This window comes from Lycium barbarum, chromosome 7, assembly GCF_019175385.1.
Source record: "Lycium barbarum isolate Lr01 chromosome 7, ASM1917538v2, whole genome shotgun sequence".
NCBI lineage: Eukaryota > Viridiplantae > Streptophyta > Magnoliopsida > Solanales > Solanaceae > Lycium > Lycium barbarum.
The window spans coordinates 21907753-21935634 of record NC_083343.1 but is presented as its reverse complement, the minus strand read 5'-3'; the positions used below and the strand labels follow the sequence as shown (position 1 = coordinate 21935634).

General features: G+C 35.3%; 1 protein-coding gene across 5 annotated transcripts; it reads left to right on the top strand.

Annotated features, from left to right (window-relative positions):
- The first annotated feature begins 370 nt into the window (after positions 1-370).
- On the top strand, positions 371-8543 carry LOC132603282 (ethanolamine-phosphate cytidylyltransferase-like). Of its 5 annotated transcripts, none has more exons than XM_060316265.1 (11): positions 371-491; positions 1414-1833; positions 2808-3039; positions 3166-3238; positions 3494-3666; positions 5443-5514; positions 5631-5698; positions 5844-5964; positions 6812-6877; positions 7029-7151; positions 8026-8543. In XM_060316265.1, the coding sequence occupies exons 2-11, from the start codon at positions 1490-1492 to the stop codon at positions 8095-8097; spliced, it is 1344 nt and encodes a 447-aa protein (XP_060172248.1). In that variant the 5' UTR covers positions 371-491; positions 1414-1489; the 3' UTR covers positions 8098-8543. The 5 variants fall into 5 exon arrangements, with proteins under 5 accessions (XP_060172248.1, XP_060172251.1, XP_060172252.1 ...); XM_060316267.1 differs by having other exon boundaries at positions 422-560; XM_060316266.1 differs by lacking the exon at positions 371-491 and adding an exon at positions 501-638.
- The last annotated feature ends 19339 nt before the right edge of the window (positions 8544-27882 follow it).

The window sequence follows — 27882 nt, the reverse complement described above, 5'->3', positions numbered from 1 at the left end:
CACCCGATGTGAATAAGTATTTACTAAAAATAATAGCATCCGTTCTTAGGAGCACAAATTTGGAACCAAGTACATAGATGTAGACTATTAAGGGTCGTTTGGTACACGGTATAATGTGAGATATCCCAGCACTAACTTTGAGATTAAGTTAGTACTTTATTTGGTAGAAGGTATAAAATTATCCCAGGATAAATTTATACCTTCTATCAAACAAAGTATAAATGAAGCCCATATTTAAAGATGGGATATTTCACCTTATCTCATTAAACTTGAGATTATTTTATCTCACTTTTTAAATGAAATAAATTAATCCTAAGATTATGATTATAATATCGGAATAATTTTGTCCGCTCACCGAACGACGACTTAGAGTATATATAATAAAATGCAAAAAAGAAAGACAAAGATTAGATATTTGTGCATCTCTCCTTTTAACAATTAAGAAAAGAGAAGAAGAAAGAAACAAACAAAGGGTAAAAAGAGGAAGAAAGGTACTTAAGATTCGATCTGCCACATTTTTTTTGGGGGGATTCTGATTCGGATGTGGCGTTAATTTCAATGTAAAATAAATACTACAACAAAATCATTTCATTTTTTCATATTTGTTTTCTTGAAAATCTGAATCACCCCTCCTTCAGGTTCTTCATTTTCTTCTTTTGTATACCCATTTTCTTGTTATTGTGGGAAATGTTTTCTTATTTAATAATTTTGTGTTCCAATTATCAGCTGGATTTATGTTCCAATTGTGAATGTTTAATGTTCTATTGTGTGTTGTTTTGAGATATGAATCTTTATCCCATATTCAGATCTTATTTTCTCATTTTTTTTCTTTTCATCTTTCTGGTTTTGGTTTCTCCTTCTTGTATACTTGATTTCTGCTTGATTTTAGGTTTGTAGTAGCATAAAGTTTGCATCTTTTGTTGTCCAATTTGTGGTATTCATTGAAGTTTTTCATCTAATCTGTTTTGCATTAGGTGATGAGGTTGAGATTATGCTTTTTGTCAGCTCAAAACTTAAAAGATTATTTGGAATACCCAGCTATCGTATAATTTACTCTCTTTGGTTATTCATCTTACTGTTTTGCTGTCGTTATTTTCTGAGGGTCTATCAGAAACAGCCTCTCTACCTCACAAGGTGTAGGGGTAAGACCTGCGTACATCCTACCCTCCCCACACCCCACTAGTGGGCTTACACTGGTCCTGTTGTTGAATTATTCTGGTTGTTGCATTAAAGGGAGAATGCTGGGGGTTTTCTATTGCTTAAATGATGATGAGATTTGATTAATTATGTATGGGTGTTCCGATCTTATTTGTATATGTGAGGTTGTTTTTCTCATTTCAGATTGAATATTGTTTGGATAAAAAAATTGACTCTCTTCCTTTTGGCTTCTTTGTTTGTTGGTTTTAATTGCAGGGCCTCTCTTCCTCTTTTGTAGTATAAAGAGGCCCTTCAAGGAGTGTGAGAAAGTTAGGAAGGGAAAGGAGGACCAATGGATTTCGAAAGCAACAATTGGGTTTGGGAAGGGATGTATTACTACCCACGCCTTTTTGGTGGGATCATGCTGACTGCAGCATTGCTCGGGTTATCCACGAGCTATTTTGGCGGGATCAGTCTACTTTATCCTTTTCCTGATCTAAGTATCTTTCATAAAAAGAAGCACGAGAAGAAGCGTGTTCGTGTTTATATGGATGGTTGCTTTGACCTGATGCACTATGGCCATGCAAATGCTTTGAGACAAGCAAAAGCCTTGGGAGATGAATTGGTAGTTGGGGTTGTCAGTGATGAGGAAATCATAGCCACTAAGGGTCCTCCAGTTTTATGCATGGAAGAAAGGTATGAGTAAATGTCGTTTGTTCTAGTCCTTTAAATCTTTTAGCTTTTATTTCCCTTCCTCGAAATATCTTGCGCAAGGATAAAGGAAAAGAGTATCGATATGCTCTGAGCTTTTCAATCTTACTATAGGAATGTGTTTATATTATCCTATATCCAGTTCCTAATGGTATGGACATTTTTTGAATCCAGAGATACTAGTGAAGGATGTTGCTAGCAATCATCAACATGTGTATTGACTAGAGATATCGCGTTCTTCCAGCCCCATCTCTGGGCTTGAGGGTTGTGACTGGAAAAGCCTAGGGGTCGTTTGGTTGCTGGTTAGAGATATACAGGGTTTAGTTGTTCCATCTTCTACCCTGCATAAATAATACATAAATTGATTCATTACTTAGACCTGTTTTTATTTATGTGGGATTGTAAAATGATAAACCAAATACCGTACTTGGTGGGCTAAATTTTGTACAAAGCAACTAAAAAGCTACCAAACATTGTATTAGCTATGCTAGTTTTAATACATGAATATTTCCCTTCCTAAACAGCAACCAAATGACCCCTAATAAGGAAGTCCTTTAGCAGGAGCAAGTCCATTGATGGTTTCTTGAAATTGCTTTTGATTTTGTAACATGCTGAGGCTAACAAAATGATGCGAAGATTATTTGAGACATGAATTGGACTATTGAGGAGAATTATTTAAATTTTAAGTATCTTCCCTACAGTATTTGCTTCGCTAATTTATCTGTTATATGTTTTCCATATGTTAGTATCTGTTATCTGTTATATCTGGTGTGAGATTGAGCCGTGGTTAACAGTTAAAACTTTGAGCACTTGTATTATACAACATTAACTTCAAGTACATAATCAAGAATGTAGTTCCACTTATTTCATTCATTTTTTACCGGGAAACACTTTGGTGTGATTTAACATTTTCAGTTAACTGAAACTTTTGTGGGTCACTAATTTGAGGTACTCTGCAGACTTGCTCTTGTTAGTGGCTTGAAGTGGGTGGATGAAGTGATTTCCAGTGCTCCTTATGCAATTACTGAAGACTTCATGAACCGTCTATTCAATGAGTATAAGATTGACTACATTATACACGGTGATGATCCCTGCCTACTTCCAGATGGAACTGATGCTTATGCCTTAGCAAAAAAAGCTGGTCGGTACAAGCAAATTAAACGAACTGAAGGTGTCTCCAGTACAGACATTGTAGGTATTACATCTCTCCTTTCTTGATGAGTTTTGAAAGTTTTAATCTGTTGCTAAGCATCTTCACCAAATGAGTCATACAAAGTAACAGAACTTTTGTCAAATTGTTTCTATGTGTATATAAAGTGTGTATATCATAGAAACTTACAGAGGCAATTGATCTCCCATTGTCAGCGAAGCATGCTCCTCGATGACACTTGTACGTATATTTTTTCTGCGCAAGTTCCCTCTTATGGTTCTCAGTAGCACTATTTATTTTCCTACAAGAAACAAAAAGCAATTGCTCCCAAATTGATTTTCCAAAAACTAGTGAATGAAAATAGATCAAACATACCTTTTTTGAATTCTCTCGAAACTAAAATAAGTCTTGTTTCCACGAATCAAGACACTGGCTAAGAGCAATGAGATTGCTATTTGGTTTTGATGATGTTTGTTTTGACTCACATTTTTGTAGGGAGGATTCTTTCTTCTGCAAAAAGTACTCCTCAAGATTACTCCAATTCATCTCCCACTGGCGAAGCTGATGATATAAAAAATAAATGTGGTGCTGAAAAACAGGCTAAGGGCGGTCAAATATCTCATTTTTTGCCCACTTCAAGACGAATTGTGCAATTTTCAAATGGGAAGGTAGCATAAATTGTGCTCATTCTTTGTGAAGGTTCATGTTAGACTTGAGTATGTTTAATTTTTTCTTGGTTTATTCCATGTTAACTTTTGAGTATTAAGTTGAAGGATAAGTCAACTGTACAACAAAATTTCTTTGGAGGATTTACTTCTGAATGAATACTTTATGGCAATTTAGATATTGTAAACTGAAGAGATCATTACCCTTTCTTTAACCACGGTTGAAACTTTTTCAAAGTATCTTCTCCAAATGGACACTTGGAATAGAGAATGTTATAATGATGACTCTTTTTTTGATAACCGTGGTGTACGGGCCCACTTGCGGCACCTCGATTAATTTCACGGGATACCTACCACCTCTCACCAGCAATAGGTTCTGGGTAACTCTGTCTACCAAGGCTAGGATAGATGGGAAGAAATCACCTAGTGTTTTTGTCTCTGTTGGGATTTGAACATGAGATATCATGGTTCTCAACCCACTTCATTGACCATTAGGGCACACCCATGGGTGCTCTTATTATGATGCCTTTAACTTAAATATAAACCTTGCTTTTAGGCTGGTTGAATGAGATAATCTTTTCCAATAATTAAAGCAAGCTAGATGGTTTTGAGTAAACACTTCTTGAAGTCTATCACATTTAATTCCCACATTTAATTCCCAGATGCCCCAGTGCGAAGGTGTGAGAGGTTGGCCATGGATGGTTTCAGAAGAGGTAGGGGTAGGCCGAACAAGTATTGGGGAGAGGTGATTAGACAGGACATGACACAGTTACAGCTTACCGAGGACATGACCTTAGATAGGAGGGTTTGGAGGACCCAGATTAGTGTAGAAGGCTAGTAGATAGTTTCGTTATCCTTCCTTATTAGTAGTCACATTATCGCAATATAATTTCTTGTGCTCTGATTTATGCTATTATCTGTTATTTCCTGTACTTTGATTATCCTATTTTATCTGTGTCGCTTTCGTTATTTGCATTTCCATATCGCTTTGAATTTCTTAGCCTTATCTGACCTCTTTTTATGCTTTTTATTGAGCCGAGGGTCTTTCGGAAACAGCCGTCCTACCTTGGTAGGAGTAAGGTCTGCGTACACTCTACCCTCCCCAGACCCCACGTTGTGGGATTTCATTGGGTTGTTGTTGTATTACCTGTAAAACCTCACGAGAAAGAAAAGATAAACTGTTAAGGAAGGGTCCTTTAGTTTTTATTACATCCCATTAGCAACAACAGCTATACCTCAGACACATGCTAGTTGAGGTCAGTTATATGACCTTAGAATTCATTTTGCTTTGTTTTGACCCATTTCACCATCAAGATAATCTTTTTTTTCCAAGAGTTTTTTTTTTCAACTTCTTACAAAATTCAAATTTCGCAAGCACACGAGTGTATACCTGGTTATCTAATAGAATAAATTTAGGTATAAGCAGCTATTAGGAGATTATGATGATTTACTCTGCATGACTAAAGAATATTGAACTACGCTGGTTAACTTAATAAAAAAGTTAAAAACTATGATGCTCTACTATAAACCTGATTCATATTTTGTTGGGAGAATGCAATTTCTTATGGGTCGAACATCGCTTTAGTTAAAGTAAATACATCCTTCTGAAATTGAAACAATGACAGATGATGATACAACTTTTACTTCATACAGAACCATGATGATGATGGTTGTCAAAGCAAACTAAATCTTGTTCACCTTTATTCTGATTATTTTTGTGTAACCTTTTCTTTTACTGGAGAGCCAAAAGTAAAATTTTGTGTACTATTTCAATTGTAGGGGCCTGCGCCTAATTCTCGAGTGGTGTATATTGATGGTGCATTTGACCTTTTCCATGCTGGACATGTTGAGGTAAATCTAGGATCTTTTGTAAAGTTTAATTTATTTTGTCATTTCATGGCAATAGTTTTCAGGTCATCTTGCATCAAATATAACTTTACCCGTAAGTTACCTTTTCCCCTTCTCAGATTCTAAGAAGCGCTAGGCAGCTTGGAGATTTTCTTTTAGCTGGTATTTATCCAGACCCGACTGTCAGGTACATGGTATTATTGTTTTGATCTGTGTTCTTAGACCGCACATTTATTAGGCTTTTTTTCTAATATAATCATTATTTTTGTCTTCTAAACTTCTGGATTATACAGTAAGACTATTTAATGAAAATCACTTTTAATTTCTTGTAGTGAACTTCGTGGACATCAGTATCCGCTGATGAATTTGTATGAGCGCAGTCTTGGTGTACTTGCATGCCGTTATGTTGATGAGGTCATCATTGGTGCCCCTTGGGAAGTAACTCAGGATATGGTATGCTTACTTTCAGCTATATCTGCATGTGTTCCTCTATTTTGCTCTAGGTATTCTTATAGATGTGGGATTGTTTATCCAGAAAAGACCACCATAACTTTTTTTTAGAGGTGTTCCAGGTGTCTTTATTTGTTAATATGATAAAGGAGGAAAAGAAGCATTTGTTTTTGTATGGCCTAGACACCACGGTTATCACCAAAAAAAAAAAAAAAAGCATTTGTTTTTATTTGGAAATGTGTCCTTGAGCCCTTGCTCTCAAAAGTTCTGTTTCCTTTGGGACAAAAGTTCATTGGGAAAGTATAGCAGCTTTCGCCAAAAGGGTATGAACTGTAATATCATTGGGGCTTTATCCCGAATGTTAGGAAAAGAAAAAGCATGTGTCTATAATAGATGGATCAATTGGATACGTGCTAGTAGCTGTATAGTTTGTTGTGTACTTATGTGTCTAGTGTCATATCAAATCGCTGGACCATAGCATGAGTTCAGACTAATAATTGCTCTTTAACTGATGATTATATTGTTAATTCTTCACCAAGATCTTGAACTGGTTGGATGCTTGATCTGGTACCATTCCACAGCTAACATGGTGCATTGGCATGACACATTTCAAATTTTGCTACGATTGGAACTGTGATGCTCTGTCAGTTATAGTTCATCAAAGTGTTGTACATGACACTTCTGAAACAATGCCTGCATAGTGCAAAAAGATAAAATTAAAACAGATGTAAATATGTTTGTCACTTCTTGCACATGGTTTTGTTTTAACGGGTTACTTTGGTGTCTTCTCTAATGTTATTTCTAATTGGTCGCTGATTCATTCTCTCTCCTTTTGTTTGGCATGGGTTAGATAACAACTTTCAACATTTCTGTGGTTGTACACGGAACAGTTTCTGAGAGCAACTCTTCATTGGAAGTATGTCTATCCACTACTTGGTTGTTCTGTGCTACAATTTTATGTTTTCCACTAATCACAAGAAAGAAAGATGGTTTTGAGTTTTCCAAACTGATGAACAAAATATAATATGGAGAAGCATGTTATAAATGACATATTTTCTCTGATACAGGGGAGACAGGATCCATATGCAGTTCCTAAAAGCATGGGAATCTTCCAAGTAATTGAGAGCCCAAAAGATATTACAACTTCTTCAGTTGCTCAAAGAATCATCGCTAACCATGAGATTTATGTGGTATGTTGCGTTAAGCATTGTCTAGCTTCTTTAGTTGTTCCTGGATTTTTCTACAGCTGTTTAGCTTCTTCTTCTTCTTCTTCTTCTTTTTTTTTTTTTTTTTTTTTTTTTGTGTGTGTTTTTTTGACAAGATAACATACTGTATATTAAAATGATCACAGCTGTTTAGCTTTCTGATCAGAAAATTACAATTTTTGATTTTGAGACTTGGTGCTTCTGTTTGTTTTCTCACACGTACACTAACACATGGACAATCATGAGCTATATTCGTTGCGTCAGTAATGACTCTACAAGTTCTCATCTCTGACTAGATTTCTTTACAGCTGTTAAGCTTTCTGATTTAAAGTGGCATAATTTAGATTTTGAGTCGCTAAGCTTGTCTGTACACCCAAAAGGAGGGGGGGGGGGGGGGGGGGGGGGGACTTAGAAAAAGGTGTTGCCATCGTAATAACATAGGTTTACAGAAATTGCTTTATGAACTATGCTTTTAGTCCTTCCTCTTTGAGTTGAAGCGTATGAAATCTTACCAATATACCACTACCTCTGGAAGCACCTCACTTTTGGCTAAACTGACGCCCCCCAATAAAAGGTCAAAATCCACATGAAGTAGATACATCCATAGATAAAGTTATGCATTTAGGTCGCCTTTTTCTTAGTGACACCTGGTTCTTGTAGTGCTGAATGTTTATCAACTATGATTGTTGATAATATTGGAGGTCAGAAATACTCTTCAGATGTATATAAATCAAAATTGATTGATCGATCCAACTTGTGCAAAAGAATAACTGATCACTTTATATACCCCGTCTTCAATTTATGATCTTTAAGATCTTTAAGCGACTTCCATGAATGATGGCTTGTTGGCGTTATGCAGAAAAGGAATACCAAAAAAGCAGCAAGCGAGAAAAAATTCTATGCGGAAAGGAAGTATGTTTCTGGCGATTAAGTTTTACTTCATGTTTTGGCCCTCGTGTAGCTGACTTGTACTAGGCGAAGCTGCTCCCTTTCCGAGGTAGTTCTTCCTGTACTTTTTGTATTTGAAAGATATATGAACAGAGAAAGGGACAAGAGATATAAGAAGAAAATACCCTAGACAGAAGAGCTAGAATTTTTTGGTTCTATTTTTCATTTATTTTTGGTTGTAATCTTCCCCTTCGGCGTGTTGCTGAAGATGGTAAAGCTAATTTCCTAATCCCGGGAATCACAAATTGATTGTTGTAATAGTTAAGAAACTACTGTTCTATAGTAAATTTAAGTTTCCATTTTTAAATTACAAGCAGTTTGACTGCCTCTGTACATAAACTAGGTGTTGATTCTGTTATTTTTATCATGAAATTTTGATGATTATAACTTTATAAAGGGATTCCTTTTGGGATGTGATTGGATACTAAATGACTTTGCTTATGCATTCTATTAAATTAACTAGATGGTCTATGCCCGTGCTGCACACGGCCCAACACTTTAGATTATAGTATATCTATGTATATGTAGTTGTATTTGGATAGTGATTATATATATATATATATACACACGAAGCATGAGTTTTGTGCTCCGTATCTAAAACGTTATTATATTCGTGTTTGCTACGAAAATTTATTAATACTTTTTAAAAGATAAGACTTGTTTAAAAGAAAGCTATTTTCTTCTCTTTGAGATAAAATAATAGCAATATTTAAGCATCAATTGACACTTTCAATTTTAATTTGATTAATGTAAAATACTTATTATTTTTTATCAAATTTTGATTTGGATAATTCTAATTGTAATTATTAAATTAATTTTACATGTTTGAAACGAAACAAAGTAGAAATTGATTTTCTATTTAAACGAAGAAATGCTATTTTTTAATTTTTGGTAAATATTCTCGGTTTAGTTTATTTTATTTGTCATGTTGTCTTTTGCATGGTTTTTTAAGGAAACGTGAATTAGGATTATAGTTTGACTAATTTACCTTATTCATTATTTGATCTCCATTTGATATTAATCTCTTTTCACATTTATTAGAATAAGAATAAAAATGAAAAAGTAATTAAATTCTATCTTATTTTAAAATATAAATATTTTAAGTATATTTATTTTAGTAATCATAACAAATAAATGACATGGCGGAATAGCAAATCAAACAATTATATATCTAGATTAGATCTCAGGCTAATATAAGAAAAGAAAGAAAATTGTATGTATTTGCCTACTAAACCTTTTGAAGAAAAACAATAATATGGGGTCCATGTTTTTTGCTGTGCCATAATTTCATTTGCTCTCACTAATGGGTTAATACGCATGTAACAATGAATCCACTATTATTGACTTGATGAGGATGCTTTGGGAATTACATGAATATTGTTTGATTTTTTAATATATGGGGTGCACATATTTTTTTTTTTTTGACATTTCTTTTTTTTTAATATGAGATTCACTTTTTTTATGAGTTTGGAGAGGGCGGGATCAATCTTTTTTTTTTAATGAGTTTGGAGATGGTGGGGTTCCATTTTTTTTTTTAACTATATAGAAGCTCTTTTTTTTATAGAAGCATTTTTTCTTTAAGAGTGACTGACGACAAAGCATGGGTAAACCGATGCTTCTATATAGTATTGTAGAAATATAATAAAGTATTTCTATCTATTTTTTAAAAGAGTTGGTAATATAAAGTATAAAATGTTATTTTTTTGGCCTTAAATAAAAAAGTGGGTGAGACCACAAAGGATTTTTTTGCCCTTAAATAAAAAAGTGGGACCAAAGGACGGACGACGATCTTGCTTATAAACTGTCTCTTCTATATAGCAGTAAAGTAATATATAATATTGTTCGAAACACGATTAATATAACATTGTAGTTTGTGCTTCGTATCCAAAACTTTATTATATTAGCGTTTGCTACGAATACAAAGTTGGCAAAAATTTACTAAGACTTATTCAAAAGGAAACCGTTGATACTTTGAATTTTAATTCGATTAATTTAAAAGTGTAAAATATTCTATTGTTAATGTATGTAGATTGGGCCTAAACAATACTTATTATTTTTTTTATCAAATTTTGATTTGGATAATTCTAATTCAAATTATTATATTAATTTTACATGTTTAAAATGAAACAAAGTAGAAATTTGACTTTCTATTTAAATGAAGAACTACTATTGTTTAATTTTTGGTAAATATTTTTGGTTTAACTCATTTTACTTGTCATGTTTTCTTTGCACGGTGTTTTAAGGAAAAATCAATTAGAATTATAATTTCACTAATTTACCTTATTAATTATTTGATCTCTATTTAATATTATTTTTTATTTTATGACATTAATCTCTTTTCACATTTATGAAAGTAATTAAATTCTATCTTATTTTAATATATAAGTATTTTAAGTATGTTGCTGTACAATAATTTCATTTGCTCCCACTAATGGATTGATACGCATGTGACAATGAATCCATCATTATTGATTTAATGAGATACTTTGGAAATTACATAAATATTGTTTGTTTTTTTAATATGAGATGCACTTTTTTTTTGACATTGTTTGTTTTTTTAATATGAAATTCATTTTTTTAATATTGCTTGATTTAGTTTGGACCCACTTTTTTTAATATTGGTTGATGTTTAGATGGGGTCCACACTTTTTTTTTTTTGGTTTGTTGACGACGAAGCACGAAGCAGACGACCAAAATGGCCCCAACTCGTGCTTCTAAATAGTTAGAATAGAATTTGCACCAATGGATCTGTTTGTTTTTGTCTCAGTATCACACGACTAATGATCAATTATTGTTGATATATATGATAAAACTGAATGTCCATCCTATCTTCCTTGGTTTTAACATAATTAGTACTCCTCTTGATCAAAAAGAGTATTTTAGCCATTTGCACACTTTAAAAAAAATATTAATTCCTAGACAAAAATAAATTGTTTGACTAAAATATCTTTATTAAATAAGTATTGAGATTTAGTGACTTAACACTTAATAGGGGTAAATGTGAAAAAATAAAGTTAATTGTTTCTTAATTTGATAAGTGGACACTTTTTTTGAACAAAAAATAAAGGATAACTGGAGTGTCCGGAGGGAGTAGTATTACTAATACTCTTCTTTCTCTTTCCTTTTAATGAATATAGTGTTTACAAAAATTCTGGCAAGGTTTGCTTGTGTTTCTTGGTGATTCATTATCCGTAAAACGAATTTAATGACGCTAAACTAGATTTTCAGTTTTATGTAACACTGTTTTCTGCATTAAGGCTTCATCTATTTTCATTAAGATTAAGATGTACTATGTATCTAAGAACACAGAGAGTTTGTTTTCAACATCTGAATATATATATATAGCAGCTGGATGTGAATGATTCCTTATAGAGTGTTGGTTATAATTAGTAATACCAAAAATAGAAGACAAACAACAGTAACGTCAAATTTGGATGTGACATCAACATGAGTGAAATTCATGTCCCATTTGTTCTTCTCATATATGGACTTTGATTATGAAAGAGTGAAATCAAGTGTTCAGTTTCTCTTCTTAAAAATCAAATGGATTTTAGAAATCGAAAGAATTGAATACATTTCTGATGTTATTGACCAAAATGATTTGTATCCCTCCTCAAAATACCAATCGTGGGTGCATTTCTTCAACAAAGACCAATGCGATCTATGTAATAACTAATAAGCTTACCCTCGAACTGTACCCCCCTCAAAATACCAATTGTTCGTGCGTTACACTACTCCAAAGAGCGTTTTAATGCCAATTTTTTCTATTTTTTTTTTCCCTTTCTTTTCTTCTACTCTCTTGCCAATTATAAGGTCCTTTCTTCTCCGGCAACCACCAATGACGCCAACCAGCAGCTCCACCCCTTACCTTCATCGTCCTGTCTCCTCGACCAGAAAAAAAGAAACATTTCAAATCTATTTAACTAATTAAAATCTTGATCGGAGCTTATAATATGAAGAATAAAATCATTTCAAAGGGGTCTTATAATAATATTAAGAATAAAAGAAGCAAAATGGAAGCCATTAGAGACGTCTTTGAAGCATAAACAGGTTAAAAACATTTCAAATTGAGTGGTTGGTCGGAGCTTTTTTGGGCAGATCTGAGTCGCATCTCCGGCGGAGCAAAAGATGAAAATCTTATCCTATTTTTTTATCCTTTGAATCTTCACTCAATCAAAATTATTTCCTTCAATAAATCTAATCTGCTCCTACAAACCCCAAATCAAACCCCCAAATCACCAATTTCAAAGAAAACCCCAAGTACCCAAATGGAAAAACCACATGAAATTCACATCATTTCCTTATCATTCACTGATTTCCCAGAAGATGTTTTCATTCCTTACTCCATCAGATAACTTTATTTCCGCCTGCACTTCGAACGCTTCGTCCACGTGTGATCATTTTATTTGTCATTTTAGCGTGTGAGTTACACGCACCTTTATTATTGGGTTGCATATTAACTGTGTCCAAGTGGCATAGTAAACCTCTTCTTGAAGGTTCAGATGGTAAAAATCTCAATTATGGGGTCAATGAATTTCATAATCCATCGATAACTTATGCCTAACTAATAACCCTAACTTCACTTGGATTATTCATACCATACGTAAATAGAAAAAAAAAAAAAAGTGACAACCATGCTAGGAATCAGTGAATTTGCAGCAAATTAATGTTAAAAATATGCCAATCGAAATATAACTGCAGCGTTTTCTGTAAAAGGGGAGATCTTATGAGAAGAAGATTTGGCTGCGTTGGTAATTTGGAGAGAGGGGCCTGAATTGAAGTTTCTTTGCATAAAAAAAAGAGCAAAGTGCAAACATACCCCTCAATTTTGTGATTTATAACATATATATATCCTTACCGTTACAAAATGGTACAAATATATCCCTGCCCTAACATAAATAGTGCAAATATACCCCTTTCGCTAACCGATTTTTTTAAAAAAATTATTTAGCTTATTTTTTAATTAAAAAAATATCAAATGCCTTTAAAAAAAAAGTCTACATTTTTTTTTTTTGAGTAGCCATATTTTTCTAACGCCACATGGTAATTTTTCTTCCTGGTGGGTCGGGTCTAGTTCATTTTAAAAAATATTTTCGTGGCTTTAAAAAAAATAAGTCTACCCATTTTCTTTAAATGAACCAGACCCAACTCGCCAGTAAAAAAAATTATCATGTGGCTTTAGAAAAATATGTCTACAAAAAAAAAAAAAATGGGTAGACTTTTTTTAAGCCGCGTGGTATTTTTTAATTAAAAAATAAATTAAATGATTTAAAAAAAAACCGTCAGCAAAAAGGGTATATTTGCACCATTTTGTAACATTAGGGGCGTATTTACACCACTTTTATAACGAGGGGTATATCTGCTCTAAATCGAAAAGTTAAGGGATATATTTGTACCCTAAAAAATGTAGTGTGACTTTTTTGAAAAATAAAAAAGGACATCTGAATGGCTTAAAGACTTTATCATAGTTCTGATTCATTCAGATCTATTCAAACCTATTAGAAGATTTTTCAAAAAGAAAAAAAAAGACATTTAATGTGTTGAAATCTGAATAATTGAAGTTCAGAGCCTCACTAAGTGCAAGCAAATAGGGCATCGAGCCAAGCTGAACCTAATCGAATTAAGCTCAACCTAGCTTTATTAAAATATAACAGATCTCGAGCCTAATTAAACCTGAGTTAACTCTTTAATGATTAGTTACGTGTAATGCTATTCTATTAGAAAATAAATGGGTCGATGAAGGGGTGGAGGAGAGGTAGAGGTAGGCCGAAGAAGTATTGAGGTGAGGTGATCAGGTGTTACACCTTGAAAATTTCACGTCGTTTGAGTTGTAAGTAAACTAACGTAAGCCGCAGAGGTCATGTAACCCTTATAAGGTTAAGGATGACTTATAATAAGTGCTAAACAAAGGTCTAAAGGTTTCGAGATCAAGCGGATTGAAAAAATTAAGTTTGTCAAAAATTTCGAAAAACTTGGTAGAATTTTGGATAGATTTTTTGGTCCAACTTGAGAGAGGCATATCTCCTAGAATGTGAAGAGTTATGGAATCCATAACCCATGTAAATTCAAGTTCAGAGAGTCTTCTTTCCAATGCAACTGAAAAATCGCAATTCTGAAGTACGGGATGAAAGTACTTTGAAGTACGGCCCGCACTTTGCCCGAAAATTTCAGAAAGTTTTAGTCGGTGGACTTGGCCTATAAATTGATTTCCATGACCTTGGCTCATCATTTTTCACCAAAAACAGATCCTAATAGACCCCCTAAGCTCTCCAATCACTTGTAATCATCTCTAATCATCTTAAACCTTTTCAAGAGATGATCAAACACTAAACCCTTAACTAATTCCTAGAAAGTGATTGTCCTTGGCTCTACTTGGAGTTGTGGAGAGCTTGGTCTTGAAACAAGTTGTGTGAGTTGAAATTCTTCAAATACAAGTTATGTTATTCATCTTATCTCTTATGTTGAGTTGATTTGAAGGTTTAGCAAGTTTTAAAAAGTGAAAATTGTTATGGAGGAAAGTCATAAAGTGTTGTGTTGTATTTGTTGAGTTCATGGAGTGTTTGAGCATGTTGTGATTGTATTGTTGAGCTAATTTCTATGCATATGGATAGTATTTAATGTTGTTGGTGTGTTGATGAGATTATACTCCTTGATTGGGAAGAAAGGAAGTATATATTATTATTGTATATTGGTATACTTTAGGCTGTTTAGTGTATATTCTTTGTATGAGTAGTGAAATGAGTATTTAAGGAATTTTGTAAGCTTGTTGCTGTTATTGTGGGTTGTTGTATATATTGAGGTGATTGGAGAGTAAAGGGAAATGCTGCCCATTTTACTTTAGAATCAAGTTGTCGTAGATATACGTGATATACTAGCGCCATCTAAGTTTATATATGTATTCCTTGTTATAGGATTGACGTGCTAGTTGTAAGTAGCTCGATTGTGGATTGCTTGGACGACTTGAAGTATGTTAAGGCTGTCCATTTCTTTCTTATGTCATGATCTTATTGATACAAATCCATACAAATGTTATCCATAATGTTCCTATTCCTAGAAATACTAAAAGCTCATGGTTCTTGCTTGATGTTCTTATGATATTGTTGACATTTGTCTCATGATTATTGATTTTATTCATTGATGTTGATCTCATCTTATGCTTATTGTTCCTTCAAGGTGAGATATGATGATGATGATGATGATAGTTCCATAATGATAATCGGAGGTTTACCGACCTTACGTCACTCCGATAGATTTATAGCTTTTATTTGGGCTCTTTTGCATGCTTTATATATATGTATGTATTTTCTCACACCGAGCCGTGCAATAGTCGGCTGCGTACGACACCTATTGTACACACCACTGCAGTTGGGTACGAACAACACCGAGCCTATCATGACCGGGTACGGATAACACCGAGCCTATCATGGACGGGTACTGTTACATCTCTCGTTTTCGTCGCAAGGAAATCCTTGGCCTATGGGTGGTTTATGCCCTTAGTATGGAGATCCGTACCGAGTTTTTAAGATATTAAGTGCCTTCTCCCGTGTGAACTAAAGTATAAGTACATGTTTCTTACGATACTATAGGATTAGAAGCTAAACGAATCGAATCGACGCAGGCCAAAGCGACCTAGGAGAGTCTACAGAAACCAGTCACCATCGATAGGCCATCGACACGTCGACGAGCCGTCGTGGTGCACCGTCCCTGCTTCGCCGCCTATAAAGTTTCAGGTGGCAGGTCGACGGAGTACGCCGACGAGCCGTCGACCCACCGTCGACTCGCACCACTGGAACTTTCTAGTTCCCTTTATATATATTTGGCCTCCACGTTTTATTTTCATTATTTTCCACTTCCAAAATCAGAGAAGTTCCTAGAATATTCCCTTATATATTTTCCATCATATTGGAGGAGTTTTTGTAAGATCCGAGCCCGTAAAACCTGAGCTTGTGAAGAAAAGGTTGCTCCTAGGGTTTTAGTGTTGTTAAGCTTTGATATTGGAGTTGAAGTTTGATTCTTGGTATCCTAATTCCTTCAAGGTATGTACATGATTCTTATTTTTGTGTTTGAGTTATTATTAAGAATTTTAGCGTTTTAAGTAAAGAGAATTATAAATATGGAGGTTGTAAGTTGAATAAGGGTAGAGTTAGACTTAAGGGCTATTTTGAGGGATGATTGGAGTAGAATTGATTGTGTTTTGATATGTAAGTATTGATGTGGTTATCGTTAGTATTGTTGTTGATAGTTAGGTTAAATTGGAGATGGAGAGGTTATTGAGTTATGAAGGAAATATTGCCCGAACTTCGTTAAGTTCCTTTTTCACTTGATTGAATAGTAAATGTTATAAAGGGGCTAATTGTGACCTATGTTATCTTGGTTGTAGACTTACGAGCTCAAGAAGTAGACGTTGGACGATTAGATACGCTTCAAGGTATGTCAAGGCTGCCCCTTTTGTTCTTTTGGCATAGTCTTTATTATCCGCACGAACGAGTGAGCAAGCGAGTTCTAAAGACTCTACTCTTAGATGGCACATGATTCATCGTACCTTTGATTCCTTACGTTCATGTCTATGACTTCTACAGATCTTCTATTATCTAGAGTAACCCAGAGTATATCTTTCATGCATTATATATATATTTGCATATATCCACAACTATTTTCTTACACCTTGCCTACATGGCCGGGCAGCACCACTACGGTGGGCGGCATATGGATAATGATAGTAACACCGTGCCTACATGGCCAGGCAGCACCACTACGGTGGGCGACATATGGATGATGGTAGCACCACTAGTGGGCAGCATGAGATGATTATTGTCCCGGACGCGGGATTATATGAGATATGGATCGGGCCGTACGTTCCTCGACACTATTATATGAGATATGGATCGGGCCGTACGTTCCTCGGCACTATTATATGATATATGGATCGGGCTGTACATTCCACAACACTATCAGTTATATTATTTCTACAGAGTGCATGCATATCATTCACTGCAGAGATATTTTCGATTATTTAAATGCATTCAGATAGTCTGTTGTTATGAGTTTCAGATTCCCTTCATGATTCTTATCTATATATGTTACTCTTATGCCTTGTATACTCAGTACATTGTCCATACTGACTCCCCTATTGCTTGGGGGGCTGCGTTTATGCCCGCAGGTATAGATAGACAGACAGGCGGTCCAGCTTAGTAGGACTCCCATCCAGCGGTGATTAGTGCGCTCCACTTGGTCCGGAGCAGCAGTTCATTTTGGTATGCTACTTTTGAGATATAGACATGCATATGGGTATGACAGGGCCCTGTCCCGTCCTTTCTACAACTTTTATTCCATTAGAGGTCTGTAGACAGTTATAAGTAGATGACTTGTGATGTAGCCTTATCGGCTCCCATTCTTTTGTGTACAGTCCATGTGGCAGCCTAGTTGGCTTGCATTGTTAACTTTAGTATATGTATGCATGATGCACAGTTCCTGATATTATTCTTTTATGAGTCAGTTCATCTAGATTGAATTGCTTGTGGGCCCTTATTATGTAGTGTTGTTTAGGTATGAGTATAGAGGTGTTTGGTCACTAGAGATCAGGCACTCGTCGTGGCTCATCAGTTTAGATCGTGACAGGTACGGATAACACCGAGCCTATATGGCCAGGTACGGTATTATATATATGTATGTATGATTTTTTTTTAAAGCTACACATGCATGACTTCCGCCTTAAGAGGAATTCAGATGTACAGATTATCTCTCTTATCTCTAGTTACTTTCATATCCTTATTATGTGGTTACTCATGCCTTACATACTCAGTACATTATTCGTAGTACATTATTCGTACTGGCGTCTTTTTGTTATGGACGCTGCTGCGTTCATGCCCGCAGGTAGACAGGAGGACGGAACAGTCCCCTAGGCTGCTTTCTCAGCATTGTACAGGAGCACTCCTATTGTTTCAGATCTGCAAATTAGTTGGTATGATTCTTTTGTGTATATATGGGCATGGCGAGGTCCTGTCCCGTCCTGATCATGTTATATACTCCATGTAGAGGCTCATAGACGGATGTGTACAGTTAGATGTCTTTTGACCTCCTCGGTCTATATTTTGTTATATCCTGTCACGACCCGACTAGGGGGCCGCGACGAGCACCCGGTGCTATCCCACCCGGGCACCCCCTTGACATACTTTCACATGACATCTAGGTGAGCCATAAATCAAATCATGCATTCTAATCATCCATCATACTAGTCCCTTTGGACAACAACATTTCTTATATCATCATAGGCATCTATGCCGCATCAATGTACATGGGCCGACGAGGCCGACAAGGCCAAACACATCTAACCACATACACATGTCTACGAGCCTCTAATAAGGGTATAATATATCACATGAGCGGGACAGGACCCCGCTATGCCCATAAATATGTACACAAAAGAATCTATATCAAAAGCTGCGGCTCCGGATGAGATGGAGCTCCGCAATGTAGTCCCTGAATAATGGAGCTATGGATCGAGTCTATCTCCCTGGCCACCTGCGGCCATGACGCAGCGTCCACAAACAAAAGGACGTCAGTACGAAGAATGTACTGAGTATGTACAGCATGATCAACATCAATAAGAAAGCGTAATAGACAGCATAAACGATAACATAAGATGGGAGATAATAATATCATTGTCATAGCACTTACTTGCTTTCCATAGGGACATTCCATTTCCATCATGTATCCGTATACAAAATCTTGTTCATTCGTATTCACACTCCTATTCATATCGTCTACATTTCATATACATTGCTTATACATAGCCTTTGCACAACATTTACATATCCTTAGCATATTCGTACTCATATTGATGTCATATATATATATATATATATATGTCTATATTGCTTTTGTATAGCGTAACCGACCATAAAGGATCGGTGTTTCATACATACTTGGCCAACCAAGGCTCAAGGTCATACATACCTGGCCCTACTAAGGCTTCAGGGTTATCCGTACCTTCTGCAGAAGTGCGCGCGCGTTACGTAGTCATATACATACTCTATACATATACCTATACATATACATACATTCTACCCGGCATCATAAGCTCGGGGTCTTATCATAGCCCTTCATAGGCACACATACATACAATAGCCCATAGGCATCTTAATCATCACATTATTCTCATTATTATTACTATCATTATCACTATCTTCGTTGTTATCATTATATCTATCCTATAGGCCTACTCGTCATACGAGGAACTTAGTACTATCGTAGCACATCAAGCATCGTGAGCTTATTAGCTCGGAAGGTCAATCATTTGAAGAAATCATAGACTTATAGAAGATTTAGACGTTAGGCCAAAGAACCATGCCTTATGAAAGAAGGGTTAGCCTTACATACCTTTTCGTTGAGCTATTCTACACTTGCACGTACTCCTTTGATGCTCACGTCTCTACCTTCATTAAGGTCATACTATCATTAGAATCGATAACTAGCACACATGGCTAAAGCTAGAGAAAGTCGGACAACATTTCCTTTATTTACACGACATTCGTCCATATCGTAATTCAACTCCCAAACGTCAAGAATACATTCACAATATCATAACAATGGCCATTAATCATTCACATTACCCACATTATCTAGATTTCTCAATTCGCTCCTAATTCCCCCATATTCATGGTCATGTTACCCGACTTCGTTCATTCATGTAAAATGCCCATTTTCATGATCTTAACATCATTTATAACACATTCATATCACAACATAACAACAATCATGATTCAATTCAAACTATTTCTCAAAACGTCACTATTCATCATTCATGACCCATTTTCCTATACTCACCCAATGTCCAAGAATTTTAACTCTCAAATACCTTAAACAACATATAAATGTCATGAATCTTACCTTATATGATGTAGGAACAAGCCTTGGTTGATAATACTTCACTTGAGCAAAAACCCTAGTTTGTCTCCAAGAGATTTCTTGACTTGAATGGTCCTTAATGGGTTTGCTTACACTTGATTCACTTGTTTTATGTTGTTGATCACTAAATATCCTTGAAAACTTGTGGAACATATGTAGAGAGATGTTTTAGAGAGAAGGGGTGTGAAGGGAAATGAAATGAAATATAACTTGGCCCCTTCATTTATTTAGCCAAAATCTGTCCCGACCAAATATACGGACCAACATACGGTCCGTATAAATTGTACGGGCCATATGTTTGGTCTTAAATTTGGTCCAGAAACTTTTGCCTTGCTGGGCTGGTTATACGGTCCCAAACATACGTACCGTATAAATTATACGGCCAGTATGTTTGGCCGTATAACTCCCAGGGGTTCCGAAGTTCGTTTTGTCGATTCATTTAATCTCCAATCCTTATGGAACCTTGTTAACACTTGTTCAACACTCCAATACCAATCTAAGGGACGTCATAACTCTTCCCTAAGACATGCTTAAAGCCTTGCTAACCTGTTACTTGTATTTCCTTTCCAATACTTATCAAATACTTTGCCTTCTCTTGGCAATCCTCTTCCCCCATCTCTAACATCTTTGAAATCTTATCTAGAGTTCGTCGAGCGTCATCGCTTGGTCATGAACATATCGTATACTCGTACTCATCACTAGTCCATTCACTTACGCATTCACGGAAGATTTTTCGAGGTGTAACATATCCTTTGACAGCCTTGTCGGCTTACATATGACACACTTGATGATGTACGTTTATATATGTATCTCTTAGGGGCATGTGTCCCTCCCAGCTTATGATATTTATGAGTTACCTATATAGCCCACTCAAATATGACTATGAGATGTACGTTTCAAGGTGCTCGGTAGATTAACTCCGGGTGCCCGTCATGACCCTCTGATTGGGTCATGACATCAGGCAAGACATGGCAAGTCTTCAACTTGCCGAGGACATGACCCTAGATACGAGGGTGTGGAGACCGAAGATTAGGATAGAAGGCTAGTTGTATGACTAGTATTATTTTCCTTCCATAGGATCAGTATTATTTTCGTCATATTTTACTTTAATATTCTCGTATTTCTTATTTCTAGTTTGCTATTACTACTTGTTGTCGCTTCTACTTTAGTTTTTGTACTACCCTGACATTGTTGCTGCTTGTGTTTTTGTATTGCCGTCTTTCTGCTTTACTTGAGCCGAGGGTCTATCGGAAACAACCTTTTTACCTACCAAACTAAAGGTAATGTCTGCGTACACTCTATCCTCTCCTAACCCCACTTGGGAGATTACACTGAGTATGTTGTTGAGTCGATTAAAAAAAATGTAAGCATTATTAATTTAAATTAGTAATTGCATTCAAGTACATATGATTGAAATATATACATTGTTAGTTTAAGGAGAATTTGACGGACAGCTAGATCTAACTAATGGCATAAAATAACCCAATATTTTATTATTGGCACCTGTGATCTGAGGCCGAATCCCCTCAAGTATATTTAGCTCCACTATACCTCAACACACTGCTTGATTGAAGCCACCTATACTCAAAATTAACAGCTTTGTGTAATCCGACGAGTCATTAGCCATCCGAATGGGACTGGATTTTTTAATTCTGGGTTGGTCTTTCATCTAAAAGCTTCATGTGTCACGTCCGTCAAATTAAGGATAATTTTAGAACTTTGGCAAACCGCCAAGGTAAATTGGGCCAAAAAGTATAACGAGGGAAAATTTAAGCAATAAAAATTAGTAGAGGGATATTTTTGGCCTTTCCATTTTTTGTAATGAAGAAGCTATATCTAAACTTTTAAGAGTGACTAAAAAGCACACAACTTTAGGAAATATTAGAGCTATTAACGCTTCAAGTAAAAAGAATATGAATGATTTTGAATCCAAAATTAAAGATGATGGACTAGTTTGGGTTTTTTCTCAAGTTTTAAATTAATATAAGAACCAACGTAATATATTTTATTCACACAAGCATATCAATTACTTCCTCCAAATAAAAAAGAGTTTTCATTTAGCCTTTTTTTTGTTGGGTCAAAAAGAGTATCTACTTATCAAATTAAGAAAGAATTTACTTTATTTTTTCATATTTGCTCTTATTAGTGTTATGTGATCAAATCCCGATGCCTATTTAATTAGCGGCAGTTTAGTCAAATTACCTTTTTTTGTATAGGAGTTAGTATGTTCTTAAGGCGTGTGCAAATGGCTAAGTGGACACTCTTTTTGATCCGGAGGGAGTATAAGATAATTTTAGGCAAATAATTCTCATATTAAGCATTAATTGTTAAATCGATAAGAATAATGAGTCGAATATTACAGATGAAACAACACTCATAGTGTAATGAAATAATTACATTAACAGTACATATATCTTGAAATTGGGTAGATATCGCCTGCCAAGAACTGAAAATTATCATGACTTATTAATTAAATGAAGAAGTCATCCCCTAATCTTTTCTTAGCGCTTAAATTCTAGCTGATAACTAGGCATTTAGTCAAAATTCTTCATTCTCCACTATATTTATCTCTACTGGAATATAATATCTCATCCGGTAATCCATATTGTTTTACGCCTACTCCCATTATCGATTGAAATAGAATATTATAAAGGTTATCCGTAATTTTACTCTAAATCAATTAATTATGGATTAATTAACTTAATATTTTTGTAAGAAATTCGTGATTAAAAATATTTAATAAGTACTATACCATTTTTTCATCCCTTTGTTCCGCAAATCAATGTACCTTTTATTTGGTAAGAAAATTATTTATCTAGAAAACATTACTGACACCGTAAAGTTGATTTTCCAGCTAAAATGCCTTCCTTAGAAGTTTGTGTAAAGTTGAATAATTTTATTGTCACAACAAATTCAAAAGTGACTTTGTTGCGTTATTTTCATAATTTGGATGATCATTTAGGGGTTGTTTGGTAGCTGATTAGAGTTATGCAGGTATTAGTAAATAGAGTTTAGTTCTGAAGGAATTTATATATTATTTTATGGAGGGTTTAGTTATTTATGTATTAATTATTCCATTTGCTATCTTGCATAAAATAATACTCCACATAGATTAAATTTCCTCATAACTTATACATGTATTAGTTATACGGGTTTCTAAATTGGACACCAAACATCGTTAAAAGTGTGGAATTTGTACATTAAAAAATAATGCTACAAACATGGTATACTTGTGCACGACTCAGTACATAAATAACTTAGCTCCTAACCCGCTACCAAACAACCCCTAAGTAATTAATTCGAAACGTACGAGAATTCATCCATTAAGTTAAGTCATCCACCCGCACTAATACTGAACTTAAAGTCAAGCTGATTAATCATCTAGGTAGAAAATCTCGAGTAAAATTTCCACTAGTGAGCATGATCACACCCTCTATATAAGAGTAAATATGCTTAGATTCAAATATCATCTATAAGAAATTACCCAATATTCCATAGAGAAAAAAGTAAGAACCAAAAGGATGAAATTTTCTTCAGTTCTTGTCTTTGTGATTTTGGCCTTGGTCCTAACTACAACTTATGCTGAACAATGTGGTAAACAAAACCATAAACGTAAGTGTCCCAACAAGTTGTGTTGTAGCAAGTTTGGATGGTGTGGCACTAGTTGTGACTATTGTGGATCTGGCTGCCAGAGCAACTGTCACAAAGGTTGTGCCACCGCCATGTTCGTCAATGAAACCTTCAACAATAATGGCGAACACTTGGATGGTAACTTTAACTGATCGACGAACACTGCCAAATTACGACCATATTATTAAAAGCTTGTAGTATGATATGCTAGACGTTGTGTCCTACGTTTACTTGTGATATGGTGTAAGTTATAATAAGAATAAACTAGTGGTTACGTTGTGCATGTAAAAGTACGTAGCATGAATAAAAGTGAGGCGTACGCTATGTGAGCTTCACCGGTTGACTTTATTGTGTAAGAGTGGCCTAGTTACTAATTAATGATAATTAATATTAATATTGTTAAATAATTGTGTGGAGTAGATAAACCATAGTTTAGTTTTGATGTCATGTACGCTAGTGCATGTGTTTTTAGATATCTTCACCTTTTTTTCTTTTTTGTTTTCGTAGTTTCATGTCACATAAATAAAGTTGAAGAGTTGAGGCGGTGGACTCACGTTGAGTGAAGCGGTGTCACACACTCACACTGACACGTAGTAAGGAATTTTTACTAAGCATATATATTAGTACCATCCATAAATTAATATATAATAAAGGAATTGATGCCACTTAATGACAGGCGTCTCTTGGTGCATTAAGTACCTGATTTTTCTCTTAGAAATCGGAGGTTTGAACCTCAAATTATTTAAACATATATTTGGCAATATAACCTCTCTATTGCTTAAAATTGCAGTTTAGTATTTACCTAGACTAGAGCTCTCCTAGCTTATAACTCAACTATCATAGGTCAAAGCTATCTCATACCTTTTAATGTGATGATTAATATTTTTTTTCTTACAAAAAATTCTGGTACGCTACTCTGAAGAACGAATGAACTAAGTCTAATAGTAGTTGGAGGTTCGAACCTGGGACTAAACATTTTTTTTGTTTTTTTTTTAACAAAAATAACCTATATTGTTTAAAACCGTGATAGTATTGAAACCTAGACCTTCATAGCTCAAGACTCAATTAAATCAACAGGTCAAGGCTATCTCTTATTTATAAATGTGATAATTAATACTATTTTTCTCTTACGAAAAATTCTGGTAAACAACTCTGAAGACCAAGAACATATTAAATCCTGATAGTAGTTGAAGGTTCGAGTCTCAGACTAAAGCCGTTGAATTTGAGGTTGCTGATTGTACAAAGAAAAGGTATCCTGATGGAACATTATACAGTTTAGGCACTATCCTTCACATCCTAGTAAAATAAAACTATTTTGGGTATAGCCCAGCACGAGTGAAGTGGGAGATATTGGATTTTTGTCTGGAATGTGGGTCGCTCCATGTAGGATGACCAGATTCGTTTAGGAGAGATAAGATTAAAAGGTTAAAGAGTACAAAGAATTTACCTCACACTTTTTAACTTTTATTGTTATTAACGTGGAAAGTGGGGGAGATCATTTTTTCTCAAAATAACCTCTTCTTCTCTTCTTAGACAGTAACGATAATCAGGGCCGGCTTTAGGGTGAAGCGGCTAAGGGGTGCTTTGAGCCACCAGATTTAGGGGGCCTAGTTTTTTTAACCAATAATAGGCTAAAAATTCATTTTGGGGGGGGGGGGGGGGGGGGGAATGGATGAGTGTTTTATGTCGAAGAAAATATAAATTTTAGACATGTGACTAGGGGTGTTCATGGTTTGGTTAAAGGCTGATCCAATCTGAAAATTAAACAAACCGCTACTTTCTTGAGTTGGTTTTAAATTTTTAAAACCGACAATTGTATCGACCGATTAGGTCGCTTTGGTTGCTTTGACTATTTTACCCCTAATGACCCTATCCCTAGCTTCCTTAGAGTATATTTGATTTGTGGGGATGGGTGACACGACTCCTGAGGTATTTAGATGAGATTTGGGTGAGAAAACGGGATTTTTGGAAGTTCATAAGTGTTTGGTTGACCAAAGTCAACATCTGGGGTAAATCAGTCTTTCTGGAAATTTCATCGATTCTATTAGGTCCGGAATGCCGATTATGACTTGGTTCAGTAGTTGGTTCGGTTCCCGAGGGACTCGGAGGTATTTTGATCCATTGGTTGGAAATCTAACTTTATGAGATTTGGAGTTGACCTCGGTCAACATCGGGTCAAGATGACCTCTTTTGAAAATTTTGAGTGCGCGAGTGAGTTCGCAGCGCATTTTAGAACTGGTTTGCATATTTAGTTCATGTTGGGGAGGTCTCAGATGAGCTTCGGGTATTGGATCGATATTTGGAAGTTGCATGTTTTGCTGGTTCTAGTGTTTCCGCACCTGTGTGCGTGTGGCCACACCTGTGCAAGGTGGGTCGCAGGTGAAAGAAATGACTAAGTGGAATTGGGCCGCTTCTGCGTGAATGGGTCGGCAGAATAGAGCAGCACCTGCGGATCTTAAGGTCGCATCTGCATGTTTTTGGGCCAGTAACTGGACCTTACACTTGTGAAGTTTGGGCCGCCAAGTGGGCCCGCAGGTGCAAGAAATGTTGCGCAATAAAAACCTATTAAATTTTCCATTTCGAGATTATACTTTTCATTCACATAGTTGGAGCTTTGAGACTCGGTTTAAGGAGATCTTTGAGGGATTTAGGGACAAAATGGGTTTTCCGAAACAAACTCAATGAATCTATAGAAGTTGTTAGAAATAAAGCTCGACTGGTAGCCGAGGCTACTCTGTATTGATTATGATGAGACATTTGCTCTAGTAGCCAGGTTAGAATCCATTCGCATCCTGTTACCATATGCATCCTAAAAATAATTTAAGTTATTTAAGATGGATGTAAAAAGTGCTTTCTTAAACGGCTTTATTAAAGAAGAAGTTTTTGTAAAACAACCTCTAGGTTTTGAAAATTCCTCATGTCCAGATCATGTTTCAAACTAACAAACGCTTTGTACTGTCTCAAACAGGCTCCCAAATCCTGATATGAGCAACGCAGCTCGTTTTTATTAGAAAATGATTTTAAACGAGTAAAAATTGACACCACCTTGTTCATTTAGAAATCATCAAATTGTTCAAATATATGTTGATGATATCAATTTTGGAAGTTCTGATCCTCTTTTATGTAAGAATTTTGCCGACCTCATGAAAGGAGAATTTGAAATGAGTATGATGGGAGATCTAATGTTCTTCTTAGGACTGCAAATAAGGCAGTCGACTAACTATACATTTGTAAGCCAAACGAAGTACACAAAAGAGCTCATCAAGAAATTTGGAATGGAAAAGGCTAAAGCTTTGGGAGATCTATGAGTCCCTCAATGTGCCTTGAGACAGATGTTCCAAGAAAGGATTTAGATGAGAAAACATATCGTGCAATGATAGGATCACTGCTATATCTTACTACAAGTCAACCATATATCATGTTCAGCCTATGCAAATGCGCTAGATTCTAGTCGGCTCCTAAGGAATCATACCTTACCGCAGTAAAATAGATAATTCGATATCTCGCTCAAGATTTTGGTCTATGGTATTATCACTCTAATAATTTTGATCTTTTTGGATATTCAGATGCTGACTTTGCAGGTGATAAAATAGACAGGAAGAGCACAAGTGGTACATGTCAATTATTGGGAGAATCTCCCATCTCTTGGCATATCAAGAAGCAAACATCCGTTGTTTTATCAATCACTGAGGCTGAATACTTAGCCTTAGGAAGTTGTGGAACACAACTACTATGACTGATGCATCAATTGATTGATTATGAATTATCTTATGATTTTGTGCCTATTTTATGTGATAACACTAGTGCAATTAGTCTGTCTAAATACATTGTGCATCATTCTAGAGCAAGGAATATATATATTAAGCATCTTTTTAATCGTGATCATGTTGAAAATGGTGATTCTGCATTAGAATTTGTGGATTTAAAAAATCAACTAGCTGATATTTTTACAAAACCCTTGCTTGAAGAAAGATTTTGCTTCCTTAGAAGTAGTCTCAAAATTACCACTTTTTCAAAAAATAATTAAGGTGTTTATATATTTTTTTATTTTATTTTGTTTGTACTTGCCTTATAACACATTGAATTACTCATTAATGCTTGTGAATGTACCTTCCCGCCTCCACTCCTCAGAGTTAATTCCCTAAAAGGTCATCCATATTTTGACAATTGCCTCATAATATAAAATTTATTTCATTTAGGACTAGAATATCATTCAACTATCCCCATTTTC

What these genes read in the sequence shown, in the direction of transcription:
- LOC132603282 (XM_060316265.1), top strand. Translation starts at nt 1,490, where the DNA reads ATGGATTTCGAAAGCAACAATTGGGTTTGGGAAGGGATGTATTACTAC. An exon ending in TGCAATTTTCAAATGGGAAG is followed by an intron (nt 3,667 to 5,442) that starts GTAGCATAAATT and finishes TTTCAATTGTAG; the next exon opens with GGGCCTGCGCCTAATTCTCG. An exon ending in TCCATGCTGGACATGTTGAG is followed by an intron (nt 5,515 to 5,630) that starts GTAAATCTAGGA and finishes TCCCCTTCTCAG; the next exon opens with ATTCTAAGAAGCGCTAGGCA.